This window comes from Myiozetetes cayanensis, unplaced genomic scaffold (assembly GCF_022539395.1).
Source record: "Myiozetetes cayanensis isolate MyiCay16 unplaced genomic scaffold, myiCay2020 scf10, whole genome shotgun sequence".
NCBI lineage: Eukaryota > Metazoa > Chordata > Aves > Passeriformes > Tyrannidae > Myiozetetes > Myiozetetes cayanensis.
The window spans coordinates 21,205,042-21,221,869 of record NW_026086605.1 but is presented as its reverse complement, the minus strand read 5'-3'; the positions used below and the strand labels follow the sequence as shown (position 1 = coordinate 21,221,869).

At 38.6% G+C, this 16,828-nt stretch overlaps 1 protein-coding gene across 1 annotated transcript in view; it reads right to left on the bottom strand.

Annotated features, from left to right (window-relative positions):
* ZSWIM8 (zinc finger SWIM-type containing 8) overlaps window positions 1-16,828 on the bottom strand; it is a 60,361-nt gene that overhangs the window by 26,663 nt on the left and 16,870 nt on the right. The window contains exons 2-5 of the mRNA XM_050336254.1: window positions 11,272-11,425; window positions 10,019-10,113; window positions 4,362-4,534; window positions 2,546-2,653 (exon numbers count right to left, since the gene is read on the bottom strand). Coding sequence (XP_050192211.1) covers window positions 2,546-2,653; window positions 4,362-4,534; window positions 10,019-10,113; window positions 11,272-11,425 — 530 coding nt within the window. The remainder of the gene's footprint in view (window positions 1-2,545; window positions 2,654-4,361; window positions 4,535-10,018; window positions 10,114-11,271; window positions 11,426-16,828) is intronic.

The following is a 16,828-nucleotide window of genomic DNA, read 5'->3' as shown; positions in this document are numbered from 1 at the left end:
CACATGCTAAGTAAACAAAAGCATCACAGATTATTAGCTCCTTTCTCATTTCTTGAGGAATAAGAGCCCACAGAGAATGATACTGTAGCTAATTTTGAGAGGTAGGAAAGTCACTGCTGTCAAGGTCACCATTTTCCTCCACTTTGAAAGTTCTTTATTTCTTGTTCCTAAATCATTTCTCTAAAATCCAAACTAACGGGAACAGGGGAACAAATTATAAAATACATCCATAATTAACTTTTTGGGCAGACATTAGCTTATTTACCATCCTGTTAGCAAAGGGACTCAATAATAAGCTAATGTAATTTCAGCACTAAACTAATCATGGCTTCTGCACAGTTCACAGCATAAGCAAAGAAGGCTCACACCTGACTGCAAAATCCTATGTAGATATACCCTTAACATGCTATTCTTGAAAGAAAAGTGCAGAATAGAAAGAGCTTTTTCCCAAACGAGATCTGGGTTGAAACTGTAGATCCTTTTAGCCTTTAGTATGTACACTTACAACAGGTAAACTGTTAATCCATATAGTTTGGATTTAAATGACTTGCAACAGAATATCTGATAACCCTCACCTCTCTCCACGCAATCGTTGAAGTAAAGCGAGGGACCTGTATTTGCAAATAATACAGATCCATCTCAAACAAATGGAAGATAAAAATACTTCAGAAGGATATTTTACATTTTAATCATCTGAAGAAACAAACTCAGCATTAAGCTATTCTTGTACCTTTTGTCCACTACTACAGATTTTAAGTCACTGCAAAGCAGAAAAGTCACAGGTCTAGGCAACATCACACCTTAAGGCTGAAGTATCAGGGACTTGCAGTGACTCTCCTTCAGGCATTTTTGCCAAGATATGCATATGTAACAGGAATGGGAGTACTGGCTTCATAAGCGGAAACAGCTCTTGGGCAAAGAACCAGGTAAGAAATTCCAGCTGCTCAGAATCACTGTCATTTTCATAGATACACTAAACACTTTCTACAGAGATTTTGAAAAACATCTTATCTAGCTGCATTCCTACAGACCACCACTCCCCTACACTTGAAAGTAATTCAGCACTATATTACGGTACCATGTTCACAAACCGGAAATAAGGATAAAATAGAATCATGTGTACAGCCTACTCTAATTCTACAGCATGTAGTCAAAATATGGGGCCCCAAGGTATCAGAGTATCTGTCTCCACCCAGAAATCTTGAAGACTGGGAATAAGACTGGTGTGCCTTGCCTTTTTCAAAGGAATTGCACAACACAGGTTAAAATATATCTGCCAAAAAACCCCAAATTTTTCTGTTGGGCAGCATCCATCAGATTATGTAGCAAATAACAATAATTAATTAATTCAGATGTTCCTGGTGCACAGCTGGTACACATGACTAAAGGAGAAATAAACCTTGCAGAAAGGAGCAGACACAAAATATCTGAAAGCAAACTATTCACATGCCATTCAGCAAACAACTACCACCACTGCTAGCCTTTCAAAGCCCTCCTCTATTAAGCACCAGACTATGGGACATTAAGGTCAGAGTCCTCACTGAGAGAAGAAAAGCTCTGCCTGTTACACAATGCAGTAAAAAGCACATGCTATTGGTGCTCATCTGTCAGCAACAAGAAAGCAGTATTTTTATTTCACTTTCATATCATATGATTCCTCTATTTCTTCTCATAAGAAGATTAGTATTTCTGTAGGAAATTCAGAGGACATTTTAGCAATAGAATGTCTTAGTGTCCAAAGCACAGCACCATAATATGAATTTTAGGCACATGCTGACAGTCATCTAACTCCTACTTAAGAGGAGTGCATTATGAATGCACTACTGAAGTCTGACAGATACCCATGCAGGTCAGTTTTTCTCAATCTCCTTTAGTTGACGTTAGCATTAAAAATTTGCCAAGCCCTTACATTTTTAAAGCAGACATTTCACAATCACTGGGCTATTCCTGCGCATTTTGTGCAAACATTTTAGGTAGATGATATAAAGGACCTGACCTTGAACAACATAGATATGTAAGGAATAAGACATCAGACTTTGCCTTTGACAAACATGATTTCATGTCCTTTACTTTCCAAACGATTCTTATGAATCCCCAAGAAGCCACTCTGGGGGAAGCTGAAATGTTACCAGTTGGGTGCATTAGAAAGTGCCCACTAAAGACATATACAATACCTTCCCTGGGCAGTCTTCTCCACTCAGCTAACCAAATACACACAAAAAGAAACAACCTGATTTGGGCTGACCTGAGTTTTCCATGATCGTGCATTTATTTATTGTGTCTGATCTTCCACAAGCTCAGCACATATTCATCCTGATATGAATAGTCACCACTCTCTCCTTTTAAGACAGTTCTAATCTTTTACTTGGCAATAGACAATTGTCAAATAATAGAACATCAAAACCTGAAAAGAGTAAAAACTGAATGCCTTCCCAGCAGCTCAAACTGAATTATCTTGCAACAAAAGACATCATATAAATTGACCCAGAATAAAGATAACTGAATTTAACAATAAAAGTCAGTCACATCAATTGTCTCCACTTACCTGTTGTGGAAGTTCACTGATTAGGTACTGAGCAAATTTCTGCAATTGGTCTCTTTGTAGCCGAGACAAAGACTCAGAAACAGGTGCTCGTAAGCATACTGCAGATGCCTGAAGAAAGAAAAGGAGATACAAACCACCATTAACAGGGCAGACTTAACAAAGCTGTGTCCACCAAAAGGATGAAGTGTCATGAACATCAGCTATGCTGATGCACATCATGCTTGGTCTTGATGGCCAATTTTTTTTTATCTCTGAAATTAAGTGGTGTGTTGCAGATAAGATGCAAATAAGCTGTCTTGGCTTCATAAAAGCTGTTTTTAAGAGTTTTTTTTCAAGGAAACTGCTTTAACAGCTGTGCTTAGAATCTGTTGTTGCTAGCAATTGCACAAATACTGGCAGAGATTTCACAAACAAACCGCTAAAACAGGACATTATTCCTTAAGCTTCTGGCAAACCAACCAGCTCTGTTGGAGACTGTTTCACAGAATCACAACCACCTCACTTATCTCATTAGAGTTTTTTAATTCAGTATTAAAATCGATCTCTTCCCATATCTTAGAACAACTTGGATTATAAAAAAAGCCCCCATCACTAGTTTCTTTCTTTTTCATTCTATAGAACAAAAACGCCCTACTTGAAATTTAAACTGTAAACAGGCAAGAGCAGTTTGGTAATAAAGACATTTCTGATATTGTCTTATCTACATAGAGAAATATACCTTGGCTCTTAAATTGCTAGTGTCAGTAGGCAGTTCATACAGACATGAAAACCCTTTCACTACCATTCCTCAGGTAAAGAAAGGATTGGAGGGGAAAATTATCTTACACAGTGTCTAAATTTTCCAACTGTAAATAATATAAATGAAAATTTGTTTTCTATCATCACTCTGCATACCCACCTTTTAACTCAAACTAATAATTCAAAGCAGAATCCATTTTTTTGCCAACTCTCTAGTCCTAAGTACAGAAAGTATACTGATATTCTGATGATTTCACAAGAGTATCCATTTAAGCCAATTACAATTGTCCATTGTGAAATATTAACAAGCTTCAGCAGGTTACTAGCACTTATTTAAGAATCTGGAGTTGATCATAAGCATGTCAGCTATAAAATGTTCTGTGACAGCAGAAAATCTGTTCCTTTCAATCACCAAAGCTTAATCCTTCCCTAAGACAGAGGAAATTAAACTGTATGCAAGACTGAACCCTCAACTGGTATATTTAATGTTGATTCTACACATTTTCAACTAAATTTGGTTGGGGTATAAAATGCCTACTTTTTGCTCTATAGAAGGTCACACAGAATAAAAGCACTTAAATAAAAACATAACATAAACTTAACTGACTGTTTGAAATCTACAAGTCAAAATTACACTTACCAGCCAGTATGTGTTAAAATAAGCCAGTGAAAGGCTAACAGTGATCAAAATTACTTTTCTTCTGCACTCTGATCAAACAATGTAAAGAACGAGCTTTCATATTCCATACTTACAAAGACTTTTATTAAAAGACTAACTATTTAGTGACCTTTCACCCCTTGCAGAGATGAAGAAGGAATGAGTAATTCTAGCATTTAAATGAGAAACAGGAAGGGGCCAAAAAGCAATCTGCACATTATCAAAGGACATTCTGCAGTTTAGAGCCTCAGACAATTCACTCTGCAGACCACAACTGTGAGCGCATATTTGCACAATCTGTAACCAAAAGGAGTGCCAGAAACAGCTTTCCTAAAGAGAGTGTGTGTTGCATAAAGCTGTAATGAGGAGAGACTCGGAGAAGATGGCCAGGGGAGAGCAGAACTGCGTTTCCAGGCGTACATTGTGGATGCGGAAGAGGCAGAGCGCCACGACATGAGCACACCACTTGGCCCCAGCCCCGCAGGTGCAGCTGCACGACGTGATCCTGCACCGGTCAAACATCACCGCCACGTTGTACGCGCCCTTGGGCGGCACCATCTGCGGGGGCACCACGGTGGCACTCAGATGGAAACCTGTAAAATTGAAAAGGCCAGAGTTACTCTTTGGGTAGTTGGGCAACAGCTTGAGCTAGCACGGAAATTTAGGTATACGCCATATAAATGCTGAGACAACATATCTAGCAACAACATCCATACACAGATGGATGTGGATCTGGAGTCTCCAGCACTTGTTTCTTCCCAAACAGCTATGGCTGAATATTAGTACAGAAGCATAATGTGTTATGAGAGGTTCCAAAATACCAGCTTTTAGTACATTAATTTATTTATTTCTATTACTATTTAACAGAGAAGAGCAGAACTGGATGAAGTCATCACTGAAAAGTGTTGGGTTTTGCTCACAGGGTCAAAGCTAGACTGTACATATTTTAGGCATAACTTCTGTGCTAACTCTGGCCACAATGCAGAACAGGCTGGGTATTATTTCCGAACAGGTTCTGAATTATTTCCAAGTCAGTCAACTTCCACAATTTTACAGTCAACTAAAGATGGAAGCACTTAACCTGAACACTTAGTTTCACTTTCTGGCTTCAGAAACTACCCATTTCTCATAAATTATGCACCTCCTTGCAATTTTCTTAATATCCCATGTTTATAAATCATCTACTCAGAAAACCCCTCTTGATCAGCCTAAAATCAATGGAAAAGGAAAGTTCAGAAATAACACTTGAATGAATCCAGCCCCATTAATCAGTGATCACAAATTAATAAATTATGGATCTCATCTCAGGAAGGATGACAAAGGACTTTAACAAGGCTTAGGTATGTGTAAACTCATGTACAGTGCACACCAGTTGTACTCATAATCCAGTTTCCTGTGGACACAGTGCTCATCCAGGAACATATATATGAGCAGGAGAAGACCATCAGGAGCATGAATCTTCTACCTATCTTGAAGATGCCTATCAGCATCTCTAGTCATCCTCTAGAGCAATGAATATCAGCTTCAAAACCCTTCTGCTAACCTGGAACTCAGTTTTAATGAAGCACAGAAAGCACCAAGGGTATCAAAGCCATAAGCAAACACCATTCTAACAGACTACCTTAAGTATGGCTTGGGACAGATGACTGAAATAGTTTCTGCATCATCAGGACAAGAAAGTACATTATGAATCCACACTACTAAGTTTTTATTATCATATCATGAGATCATAATAATGATAATGTTCAGGAGTGCATGTGACCTACTAAATTAATTCCATTTAAAATAACGTGCATCGTTTCCTCCTCAAAGTATCATTCCCCTACCAATACAAACTTGTTCTTACCTTGCTTAACCTTTCTATTTCTCTTGTTCACCAGAATTCAAATCCTCTTCCTGATGTGGGTGATTACTTTGATTAGTACACATAATCCCACCCAAATTCTTCAGCCATTTCAGCAATTGGAACAGAATCAAAACAAAAGAAGGCATTCACACAAAATTATTGCGCTGCCTATTACTAGATACAGTTCTAATTTATGTACCACACTTGGATAATACAACCCAAACATTTCAGCTAGTCCTTCTGTTATACTAAAAGCATTTCAGACTAATGCCCTGATTTTCACATAAGCAAATTAAGCATTTCAAAAGGTGGAACTCCAGCAATTCTGTTTCACTGTGAAAAAGAAGTATTCAAAAGGTGTTCGAGAAGAATGGATTGAAGTTACACATTCTTATTAAGCTTCTACCATGACGTTCCTTTTTGTATATGAAGACAGTTAGCTGATAATGCAATGACGGAAGAACACTTATAAAAAACGACAAAATTTAAGGGCTTTTGCATGACATATCAGAAACTTCAACTCAATCTGTAGCTTGCTGAACCTGTCTGACTCTCTCACTGCTAATGGATGTTTATGGGATGACACAGGAAACCACACCAGGACAGAAATCTGAATTATAACTAAGGGTTTCTTTTACCAAGAACAATTAAAGGATCACAGAATCTTCAGGGTTGGAAAAGACCTCTAGGATCACTGACTCCAAGTGTTAACCTGGCAGTACCACGTTCACCCTTAAAACATGTCCCCAAGTGCTACATACATGTGGTTTTTTAATGCTTCCAGGGATGATGGTTCCATCACTTCCCTGGACAGTTTGTTCTAATGCCTGACCACCCTTTCAGTGAAGAAATTTTTCATAATATCCAATCTAAAACGCCCCTGGTACAAATCCTGTCCAGACAGTTTTTACCCAGCAGAAGTGTAGCCATTCAAACCATGAGCAACCAAGAGAATGCTGTGGGAGACAGTGTCAGAGGCTTTACTAAAGTCCAGCTAAACAACACACACAGCCTTTCCCTCATCCACTAAGCAGGTCACCTTGTCATAGGAGATCAGGCTAGTCAGGCAGGACCTGCCTTTCATAAACCCAAGCTGGCTGGGCCTGATCCCCTGCTGTTCTGCATGTGCAGTGTGATGACACTCAAGATCATCTGTCTGATCTTATCAGGCCCCATGGATTTGTTGGTGTTTTTCTTAAATGGCACAATAGGTCACTGACCATTTCCTCCTGGCTCACAGGGGCTTCATTCTACTCCCTGTCTCTGTCTTCCAGCTCAGGGGGCCGGGTACCCCAAGGACAGCTGGTCTTGTTATTAGAGACTGAGGCAAGGAAGGCATTAAGTACATCAGCCTTTTCCTCATTCTTTGTCCCTCAGTTTCCCCCTGCATCCAATAAAGGATGGAGATTCTCCTTAGCCTTCCTTTTGTTCCTCATGTATTTGTAAAAACATTTTTGTTGTCTTTAATGCCAGTAACCAGATTACACTCTAGCTGGGATTTGGCCCTTCTAATTTTCTCCCTGCATAAACTCACAACACCCTTGCAGTCCTCCTGAGATGCCTGTCTCTTCTTCCAAAGGGGAGAACCACATGGTTTGACCAAATGTAAAAATACTCAACTGTTGCCTAGACTAGAACCTGCAAAATAGAGATGGCTTCTTTTTCAGTCCATAGGCTATCCTTCTCACTGCTCTAAACCTGAAACCTAATCTTTCAGGAAAAGTATCCAAGCAAAATGTATGCTTCCAGCAGGTTAAAATCCATTTTTCAGAATTTTTGCTACGTCAGTGTCTTCTGCTTTTAGTATTTATTTCATCATGAAACTCAATTATTGTGAAATCTCAGGTCTACCTAATAATTTTCTGAGGTCCTATTAGTCCTCATGATTTCAGGTGCTAATGCATAGATTGGAAATACCCCAAGTTACTCAGTAAGCAACCTGAATGAACACGATCTAAGTGACCTGTGAGACAACAGCACCCTCCTAAGAATACTTCTTGCAACGTCCATTCCAAGCTTTCTTCATCACTATTTAGTAGTTCTGATGCCACTACCACAATGACAGCAAACATACCTCTGTTTAGAATTTAAGAACTTCCTCTGTAGCCTTCACAGGGCTAACAGAAGCAGGAAAACAAGAGCTGAACAAAAGCTTTTAGACAGGAAGTAAAGCAAGGCAATTTTGGACATTTGTTTATTTTAAACCAAGATAGGAGAACCTCTAAAGAGTGGAGATTAATCATTTATGTTTAAAAAATAATCTTACACTGCAAAGGGAAACGGGACAAAAAGAGCATAAAACACATGTCAAGCTTTGTCCTATTGATCACAATATCACAGTGCACTGCTCGATCCCTCTCCAAATCAAATCCCATCTCAAGGGCTGCTTCATTTCCTGTGTTTCGTTTCCCCTTTGTCAGTATATGAAACTCAAAACTGCAGCCACACACTTTAAAATAATCTGGAGTAGACAACTGAAAATATATCCACCCGCCCTGTTCTTCTGGGTTGCTATTCCTGGAAAAAAAACACCTTCCATTACATACAGTTCTTCTACTAAGGAGAAGAATGTAACCATTTAAACAAAGTTTCTTCCTGCCCTTCCACACACTTGTCAAGAAGCCCAGTTGCTGTATGTGCACTTGAGAACTTTCTCCCTGTATCACTCCCCACCTCCTCTTTTTCCTTACTCCTCCCTCCCCAAGCACAGGTTTTGCATTCATATTCCCAGCCTTTGTTCATTTACATTGCTTTACACCTCCTCATCTTTTTAAGGTATTACTGAAACAAGTTCTGATCACAGTCTTACTACTGTCTATTCAATATTCAGCTCTTTTCCACTGTGGAAGTCCCAGGATTTACTGAATTTCAGCCAGTTGCATTTTAACTCATTTCTCTTTCTCAAACATTTGGCTTCCTTAAGTTAAGCAGATGCCTTAAAGGCCTCTCTCAGCATTTCAGTCCTGACATTGGGAGATTATGAATGCCCTCAAAAGTCAGTTTAATCCTATTTATCTCAATCTCCAAACTGATGTTGATGTTCCAAAACTATTATCTGGTCTTATTGACAACTCAATCTTTAGTATGAGGAATCACTTCCATACCCAAGAATTCCTGCTACTGTTGTTACAATAGAGATAGGACTAGGTAAAACCCTTTCAGATGCTTTACCCTATATTCAGGTAACAGTTCATCAGTCTCTTGCATTTTGCATATCTTAATGGCTATCTCCTTCTCTTTTTGTTCTCCCCAAACCTTTATAATATGTCTCCCTTTCATTCCCTTTCTGAGGATTATTTACCTAAATTTCTTCATTTCACTGATCACTGAGGTTTAAATGTTACTGGTGCTATTAAGTGAACAGGCTCATAGAAGTCTCTATCACTCATCACAAGAAAATATAGGAAATTTCCTAAATTTCTTCCTTAACATTATACAGCTTTTAATATTAGCATTTTTCTTATTACAACCAGGCTCAGTTCTGACATGCCGATTAATATTTTAATTCTGAAGCTTATATTTGCAGAAAAAAAGTGATTGGACTGACATGGCCCACCTTGATACACTAGTATCTTTATTTCACATAATGCTTTCCCATCAAACAGCTGTTACTGAAAACACTACCTCAATATTCTTCATTGCTTCAAAGGATTTAATGAAAAATCCTGAGTCCAATTCTTTGTAGAAGATAAGATTAGCTTCTATAGCCATAAAACATAAAAAGAACAAGATAAGGTAGGAGAAGCTATAAACCCACTGTCCAGCAACAGGGATTTCTGCCTGCCAAAATACTACATTGAGTAACTGTACTATTAATAAAACTCTTCTGCTGAAAGAATAATTAAACCTTGCAAACCTCCTCTGTGCCATACGTGCACTTTAGGCAAGGTATTAATTTAATCAGACAAACAGAAAGTCATCTTCTCTTTAGGAGAGAGGAATTTAAGCATTATGAAGACAAAGGCTTCCTATGTAGTTTTTTGCAAAATGCAGATTAAGGATCTCTCACAATATTCCTTGCCTTTCAGTCAGTTTCACAGCTGAGCTGATTGAGGCCAAAATAAACACAGCGTTTAGATCAAGACATCACAAAGAATACATTTGGCAGGGAGTTTAAGCTGGGATGCCAAAAAAACTTGTTTTGAGACACAATCATAGCACTGCTGTCCCATTGCAGATATGATTTTGGGAATCTGAAGTACCTAGAGACGTGGAGCTGCAGTGTTCTTACCTATCTGGAGAGGGTCTTTGACAGCCCTCACCCGGAACAGCTGCTCCCCTCGCTGGAACTCGTCTGCACTGCCATTCGCCAAACAGGAGTACAATCTGCAAGAGATAAACATAACATGTCAGTGCAGGTCTAGTTTTGAGAAACTTCACAGTGTCCTCTTTGCTGATATGGTTTCTGAAAAATCCTTACTATCTTTAATATGAAGTCCAGCTTTCTTCTGCCATTTCCACATTACAATTACACCACAAAAATCATTAGTCTCTTCTGCATTGGCTTTGTGTAAAAGCCACTGGCATTTTGAGGAATTACAATCCAAGGCTCTAAAAACCAAACTCATTCATAGCCTAAAATCAAGATTTTATATACAGTATAATTCAAGGTCTAATGTTAGTGGGCCACAGTAAAAACTCCCTCCTAGATTAATTACCGGCGTGCTGACGTGATTATTTTTTACACCTGTGCTCCTCAGAATAATGAGCATATACAACCAGCTGGCTTGCTCTGCTCCCTCACAGGTGATCTTACATCAGCACTTCTGGCATTACTCCCCCATTTGACACCAGAACATTAGACAAATGTATCCAAGAACTTTTGGGAAGATTGCTTCTCCAAGTGTGTAATATCACTACTTTGCAACAAAATTCTGCACACACAGTCCATGGGTAGGCCTCCTATAGTATAAAAGCTTCAGCGATGCTTAGAAGAAGATCTAAAAGCACAGAGTTTTTGACTTGGTACTCACACAGTTAATGTGGAAACATAAGAAATACAGTCATCTGACTGTATCCACTGATTATGGACGTACTTAGCAAATTCTGGTTCTACTAATTACACCAACAAAAGGCTTGCACAGCATACTGAGCCAGCCCTCCATGGCAGTTTCTGAGCCCAGTTAAAGCTCTGACTCCAGCAACAGATTCAAACTGGAACAATCATTTCGTAAGACGAACATAAGGACAGTACTCTACAAACTAGTTACCATTAGGCAAATTAAAGGGTGCATCTATTCTGCTATAATTTCCACACAGAACCTAGATGTGTACATGCTTTTCCTGAGACATATGCAGGGCAGCTCATCCCAAAATAAAACCCAATATCACAGCATATCACATAGTAAACTATCCATGAATTACAAAAGGCACATGGGAACTGCAGAAGTACCAAATACACGGGACATCAAACGGACAATAATTCTCCTCCAGTGAAGAGAACCTTTTCTTAAGCATCAGTACAACAGCAATAGTATTTATTACCTGATATCTTCCTCATTTTCTGGGAAACTCCAGAAGGCGATTCGAAGTTGCAGTTGCTCAGGTACTGGAGGATAAACTTTCTCCACCACCTCGAATGGAATGTGAAATGCAACCTGTTTTGCAGACAGTTCCACCAATGGGATCACCAGCCCATCTAGCAAGATAAGAAAAAAAATGCAATGAATCATTCAGAGAACAAAACTCGTGAGAGGCTAAAGAGAGAGAACCAGGGAGCTCTTCCTCTTCCTGTCTTGTCTCATCAAGTTCAAGATCATTTTTGACAGTAAAAGGCAGCACAGAAACCTTCTGGAGAATTTCCTCTCAACTTTGCCTTTGTTTTCATCCCCTTAGGGCATGGGCACACATTCCTAAAAAAACAAAGTCCTTGGCCAAAAGAGCTTCATTAGCCTAGCAGACTCAAACTTTGTCTCCTGACAAAACTGTTGCAGTTCAACAAGACTTAAGGTAATGAAATATTTTCCATGCATTTCTGTTAGAATGTGGCAGCAGCATCCTGCGAACTCCAGGAGATTACACAAAGAACTATTACAGTGGATATGCACAAGTAGCAATGGAAAGGTTCTCTAGAAACTCTAGTACTGACTTTTTTGTCAACATTCAGTATTCAGCTATTTACAAGTTTTTAATTTCAATTAGTATTTGTTGGTTTATACCCTTCACCACCATCACCTTTCTGTCTTTATGTTCCAAGTTCTTTACAGAAGCAACTGGAAATTCATATGTTAGTGCAGTGCTAAGCCCATGAGGATCCCATGAGGATCTTGGTGCTGAAGGCACCAAGAGCTTTATAGAAATACATTTAACCGTCACCTTTCTACCAAAGTAACTCCACTTCTTATGTTTTTAAGTGCAGATGAAGATTGCTTATCATCCAGTTATGGAAGCCTTATATTTCTGCTTTGCTCTGACCCAGATTACTCTGATATAAAATGCCAGACTTGTCTTATCTGCAAGAACCTCACTGCTTTACTGAGGGCACTTCCCGATCCATCACTAGAGCAGACTTGGTTTCCCCCACCCCCTCGCCCCATCTTCCAAACTCTGTTGCCAAGAGCCTAATTAATTCAGTTTCAGATATGCAATGTTATGTCTCTTTGCCTCCCTAACCCGTTTCTAAAACACCACTGGAAGCCAGAATGTAAACCAATCTGGCCCTCAGCTTTCTGTCCCCACCAGCCTCCAGGCAACATATCAAAGGAAAACTTAAGCCCTGATGTCAGTAAGTGCTTCCGCTCCCTCTGCCTCGAGACACCCTCCAGTCCCAACAGCTGGGAAAGAGACAGGATAGGAGAGGGCTTAGAAAGTGTACACACACAGCAAAGCAGCCAACATCTCCCCAGTACCGAGCAGACCTGTCAAACGAAGGATTACATAAATATCCAAAGAAAGCACAGTTTTCAAACATCCACATTTATGATTTTTTTTATTGCAGGGAAATTAGATTCATTAGGAAGCATTTCCTTCTCCCATACAGAGTCAGTCTTTCATTATTAGGGTTGTTTCTCCATCACCAGTGACTTCCACTCTGTGTTACAGACCCAGTCTCTGTTTTACAGTGGTATAACCCCATTCACAAATGTGAGAGAAGCAGATTGTAAAATGAACAACAATGGAAAAAATGCAGCAGCCCTTTCTCTACAGCTATCAGATAAACACAATTTTGGCAGAAAAGTCATCTCATTTCCACTTCCCACAACCAGAACAGGTGTAAAGCTTTCATCAAGTCACTAAAGAAACGTACTACTTCTAATTAGTCACTAAAAAAAAAGTTCTGTTTTTAATTAGTGCAACATAGTTAAATTCAGTATCACTCCTGCTGCTACAGTAGTAGTAGATACCACAGAAAGCCCAAATTGAGGTACTTTCATACTGGAAATTACTCTGATCAATAAAAGGAGAGGTGTTTCTTGTGGTTTAAACAGCACTCCTTGTATACAGGTACTTTATTCAAGTCTTTCAACACACAATACTAGAAGAGAGATAACACCTAAACACCTTCTACAAGGTACAAGACAAAAAAGACTTCAGTATTTAACTAAACACCTGCATATCTTTCTAAGAGCTGCAAGCCTGCAGCTTGGATGGTGTTCCTCTTTACAAGGATTCGGTGCTGGGTATGAAGGTTAGATTAGAAATGCTAAAGATAGACTGAAGTGACAAAAAAACAGCAAAGAAAAACACATTCTGCTTGTTATTTTATCAGTACACCTTATTTTACTTTACTGTTGTGATGGACAAGGACACACATAGAATCTAAGTACTCAGGTACTACTTATAGAGTAGTACCTGTACCACTACTAGGAGTAGTAGTACAAATATTGTGATCACCCTCCAATCTCTCCATTACATAGTGTGGCTGTTCTCTTTCAAGCTAACTAAACGAGCTCAAGAAAAACACTTCAACAAGTGATACAGAAATTACCTCTCCTGAGGAAACATTTCTTCCAAGAAGGAAGACAACATGAGCCCTCCTCATCTGCTCCAGCACCAGTCCGGCACAAGTCAGCCAGCTTGATTTTAACAGTAAAACACAGTGAACTGATGTAACAGGCTGACTTTGCACTGAACTCATTAACTGATTCATCAGCTGTACTGTCAGTAGTAATCAGCAGAAGACAGGTGGCCAATTACCTGGCATATCATAACACACAGTCAGACATTCAGAGAACACAACTTAGACATCTTCAGAATAAGGCAAATGCAGTAAAACCTGGTGGGCCAAAAAACAACCCAAAAAGCAATAATCTTACCTATAAGATCATGCATCTTTCTAAAATCCTGAATTTTCTCTAAGGAAAGAGACATGCAAAACAATAGTAGAAAATAACTGAGAAGAAGAAAATAATTTTTTAATCCTACTTTAAAGGCGACTGAATTCACAGTAGGTAACTTGGCATATAAAGTAAATGCTAAAATTAAGAAGTTCAACTGCTCTAAGTTTCAAGGGGGTTGTCCTCTATGTAGCCAAGGTGAGACCCTTATCTAGAGTATCTAGAGACCCTTATCTTAGAGTATTAGAGGGTCTTTTTCCATTAGACCTCCTGTAAAGTCAGCTGAACAGTCCTATTTAGGTGCTTAAACTAGACTTTGAATACTCTCATTTGAGTCCTAAAAAAGAAGATCCATTCAAAAAGTTTACCTCTAGATACACAAACCTAGGGTTGGTGGATTCATACCTACCTGTATCAAGAGTCATAATCAATAAAACAGGCAAAAGGTACTCTCAGGTTCTATAATAAATATTTATAGCAAGAAAAAAAAAAAGGAAGTCCACTAAAAAAGTAAAGGAGAAACCATCTCAGCTTTTGCTCAGAAAGCAAAGATAGGTATAGTAGGGAAGACTGCAAATGTAATGTGAAAAAAATTATACGGCAGTGAAATCAAAGATGTAATACAAAGCTGACAAATCCACAAGATGAATCTATCCAAGGAAGATCATTTTAAATCGTGGAGCAAAACTACCAAGAATCACTGTTTGTTCTTGGGAAGTAGACAGCAGACCCAAGCAGAACAAAGGACACATTTGAAGTCCTGGAGGAATAAAGTCACAAGCAAAGCATAAGCAACCTCAAACAATTGTCACTTACTTAGGTTAAAAGACTAGCAAAACCCAGGTCAGGAAGGGATTTTGAGAGGCCATCTAATCTCTATCTCCTACCTAAGAAGCAGGATCAACCATTCTGAATTCTGAACTGCCTCATCTATTTACTGCCACACAGAACATGCAGCTTTGATGAGGGTTATCCTGCCCTTTTTGCTACTGTTTTATGTGAATTACAGTTTTGATTTTTACAGCCATTTTATAACAGCTGAAACTTTAACACAGATCTAATTATTTCTGTGGAATAACAACAGTGAAAAACCCTGACCCTAAAACAGTAAACACAAGCTATGCACACAAACATGCATTCTCACCAGTGGAAACACCTTCTGTGCCAGCAGGGTTTGCTGACATAGAGATGCATGTGTTGCAATTGCTTAACCATTCCTAATACAGGGTAGGCTGGAGTAAGTTGCAGCCAACAATTATTCATAAAAACAGATCATGTTCAACATAGTATTCCTTCAATATAATTGAGTTTCCATGACAGACAAATAGAGAAGAAACTGCTTGAATAATCAGCAGAATAGGGGCCATAAAAATACCAAAGATATTAAAGAGAACAAACTAAAAACAACTGGGCTAAACACTGAACATATTTGTTACTAATCACGTTATTTCCATTGAGTTACTTTCATTTGACACATGACTCTAAAAATAAACTGTATGTACAAGTGAATAAATACAAGTGCAAGTAAACAAATCTCACAGCAAGAGATAAGACACAGTGCAAAGACAAGATACAGCTTTTGCTGTATGTACCTTTAGAAAAATGGCATGTTAGGCTGCCTTATCTTTTTACAGACAAGTCTACAGCTTTGGTCCCCATCTCACCCTTCCCGCTGGCTTCAGGCCTAAATGTAACCGAGCATAACGAAGTAATACAACTACACACAGAACAAGGGGATGAGGGAAATTAAGTGAAGCACCTCTGATATTCAAAGCTAAAATGAGAAGAACAGTAAAACTAATGGGAAATATGCAGAGTGCATTCTTGACCAGCAAAGGAGGCATGTGTGAGGTGTTATAAAACCTGCTTTGCAAACCTCATTTTAAAAATGGTAAACATTACATTGTTTTTTACAGAATTTTCCATGTAGACAGATAAAACTGCTACTGTAGAATGCACTTAAAGCATTTCTGCTTGTTTTATTTAAGTGCCTATCAATAAAATACCCCTTGGCTTAAGTCAGTGATTGTCTCCTTGATATCCCTTAAAACCAAAATGTGCTGAGAATTCTCATATAGGGGCAAGCATAGCAAGCATTACATTTAACCATAACATACCTAAAACAACTCTTCAGAAATATGTGTTTTCTTACTGTTTTCTGTACATTTCCTTCTAAAATTCTGCTGCTGGTTTTACTTTATTCTCTTGTTCTTTTTTCCCTCAGAAATTTATTGTCAGAGTTGATGTCTGTAAGAAGTATGTACCAGAGAATTATATTCTTTCAGGGCTCAAACTTGACAGGAAACATCAGAAAACTTCACCTTTGTCTTGGAATCTGTAATACTTGAAGGTGAATGCTGTGAGTGTACTTCAAAAAACAGTTTCCCAAGGTGAACATTGCAAAATGAAACATGAGCCTTTTAATTAAAAATTTACTAGTTATTTCAAATAAATTATATCCAAGGCATTTAGACCATTACTCATACTCCTTTTTCTTCTTCCATTTTACTATATAATTAGCATCCTATAAAAAGCAATATGTGTATATAAAAATAACCAAAATCCACCTCTGACCTGAGGGTATGTAACAGAAGCTTTTTGCAAAAGTCTGAAAATAAGATACTTTCTCCTCCTTGAAAAGCATTTCTATGCTTTTCAAGGCTCCATCCACAAGCCACATGAACTTTAGCTCCCACTTCAAAGAGTCATTAAAAGCAGGACTGATTTAATGGGTCACAGACACACTACCACCAGCTGGTTTACTA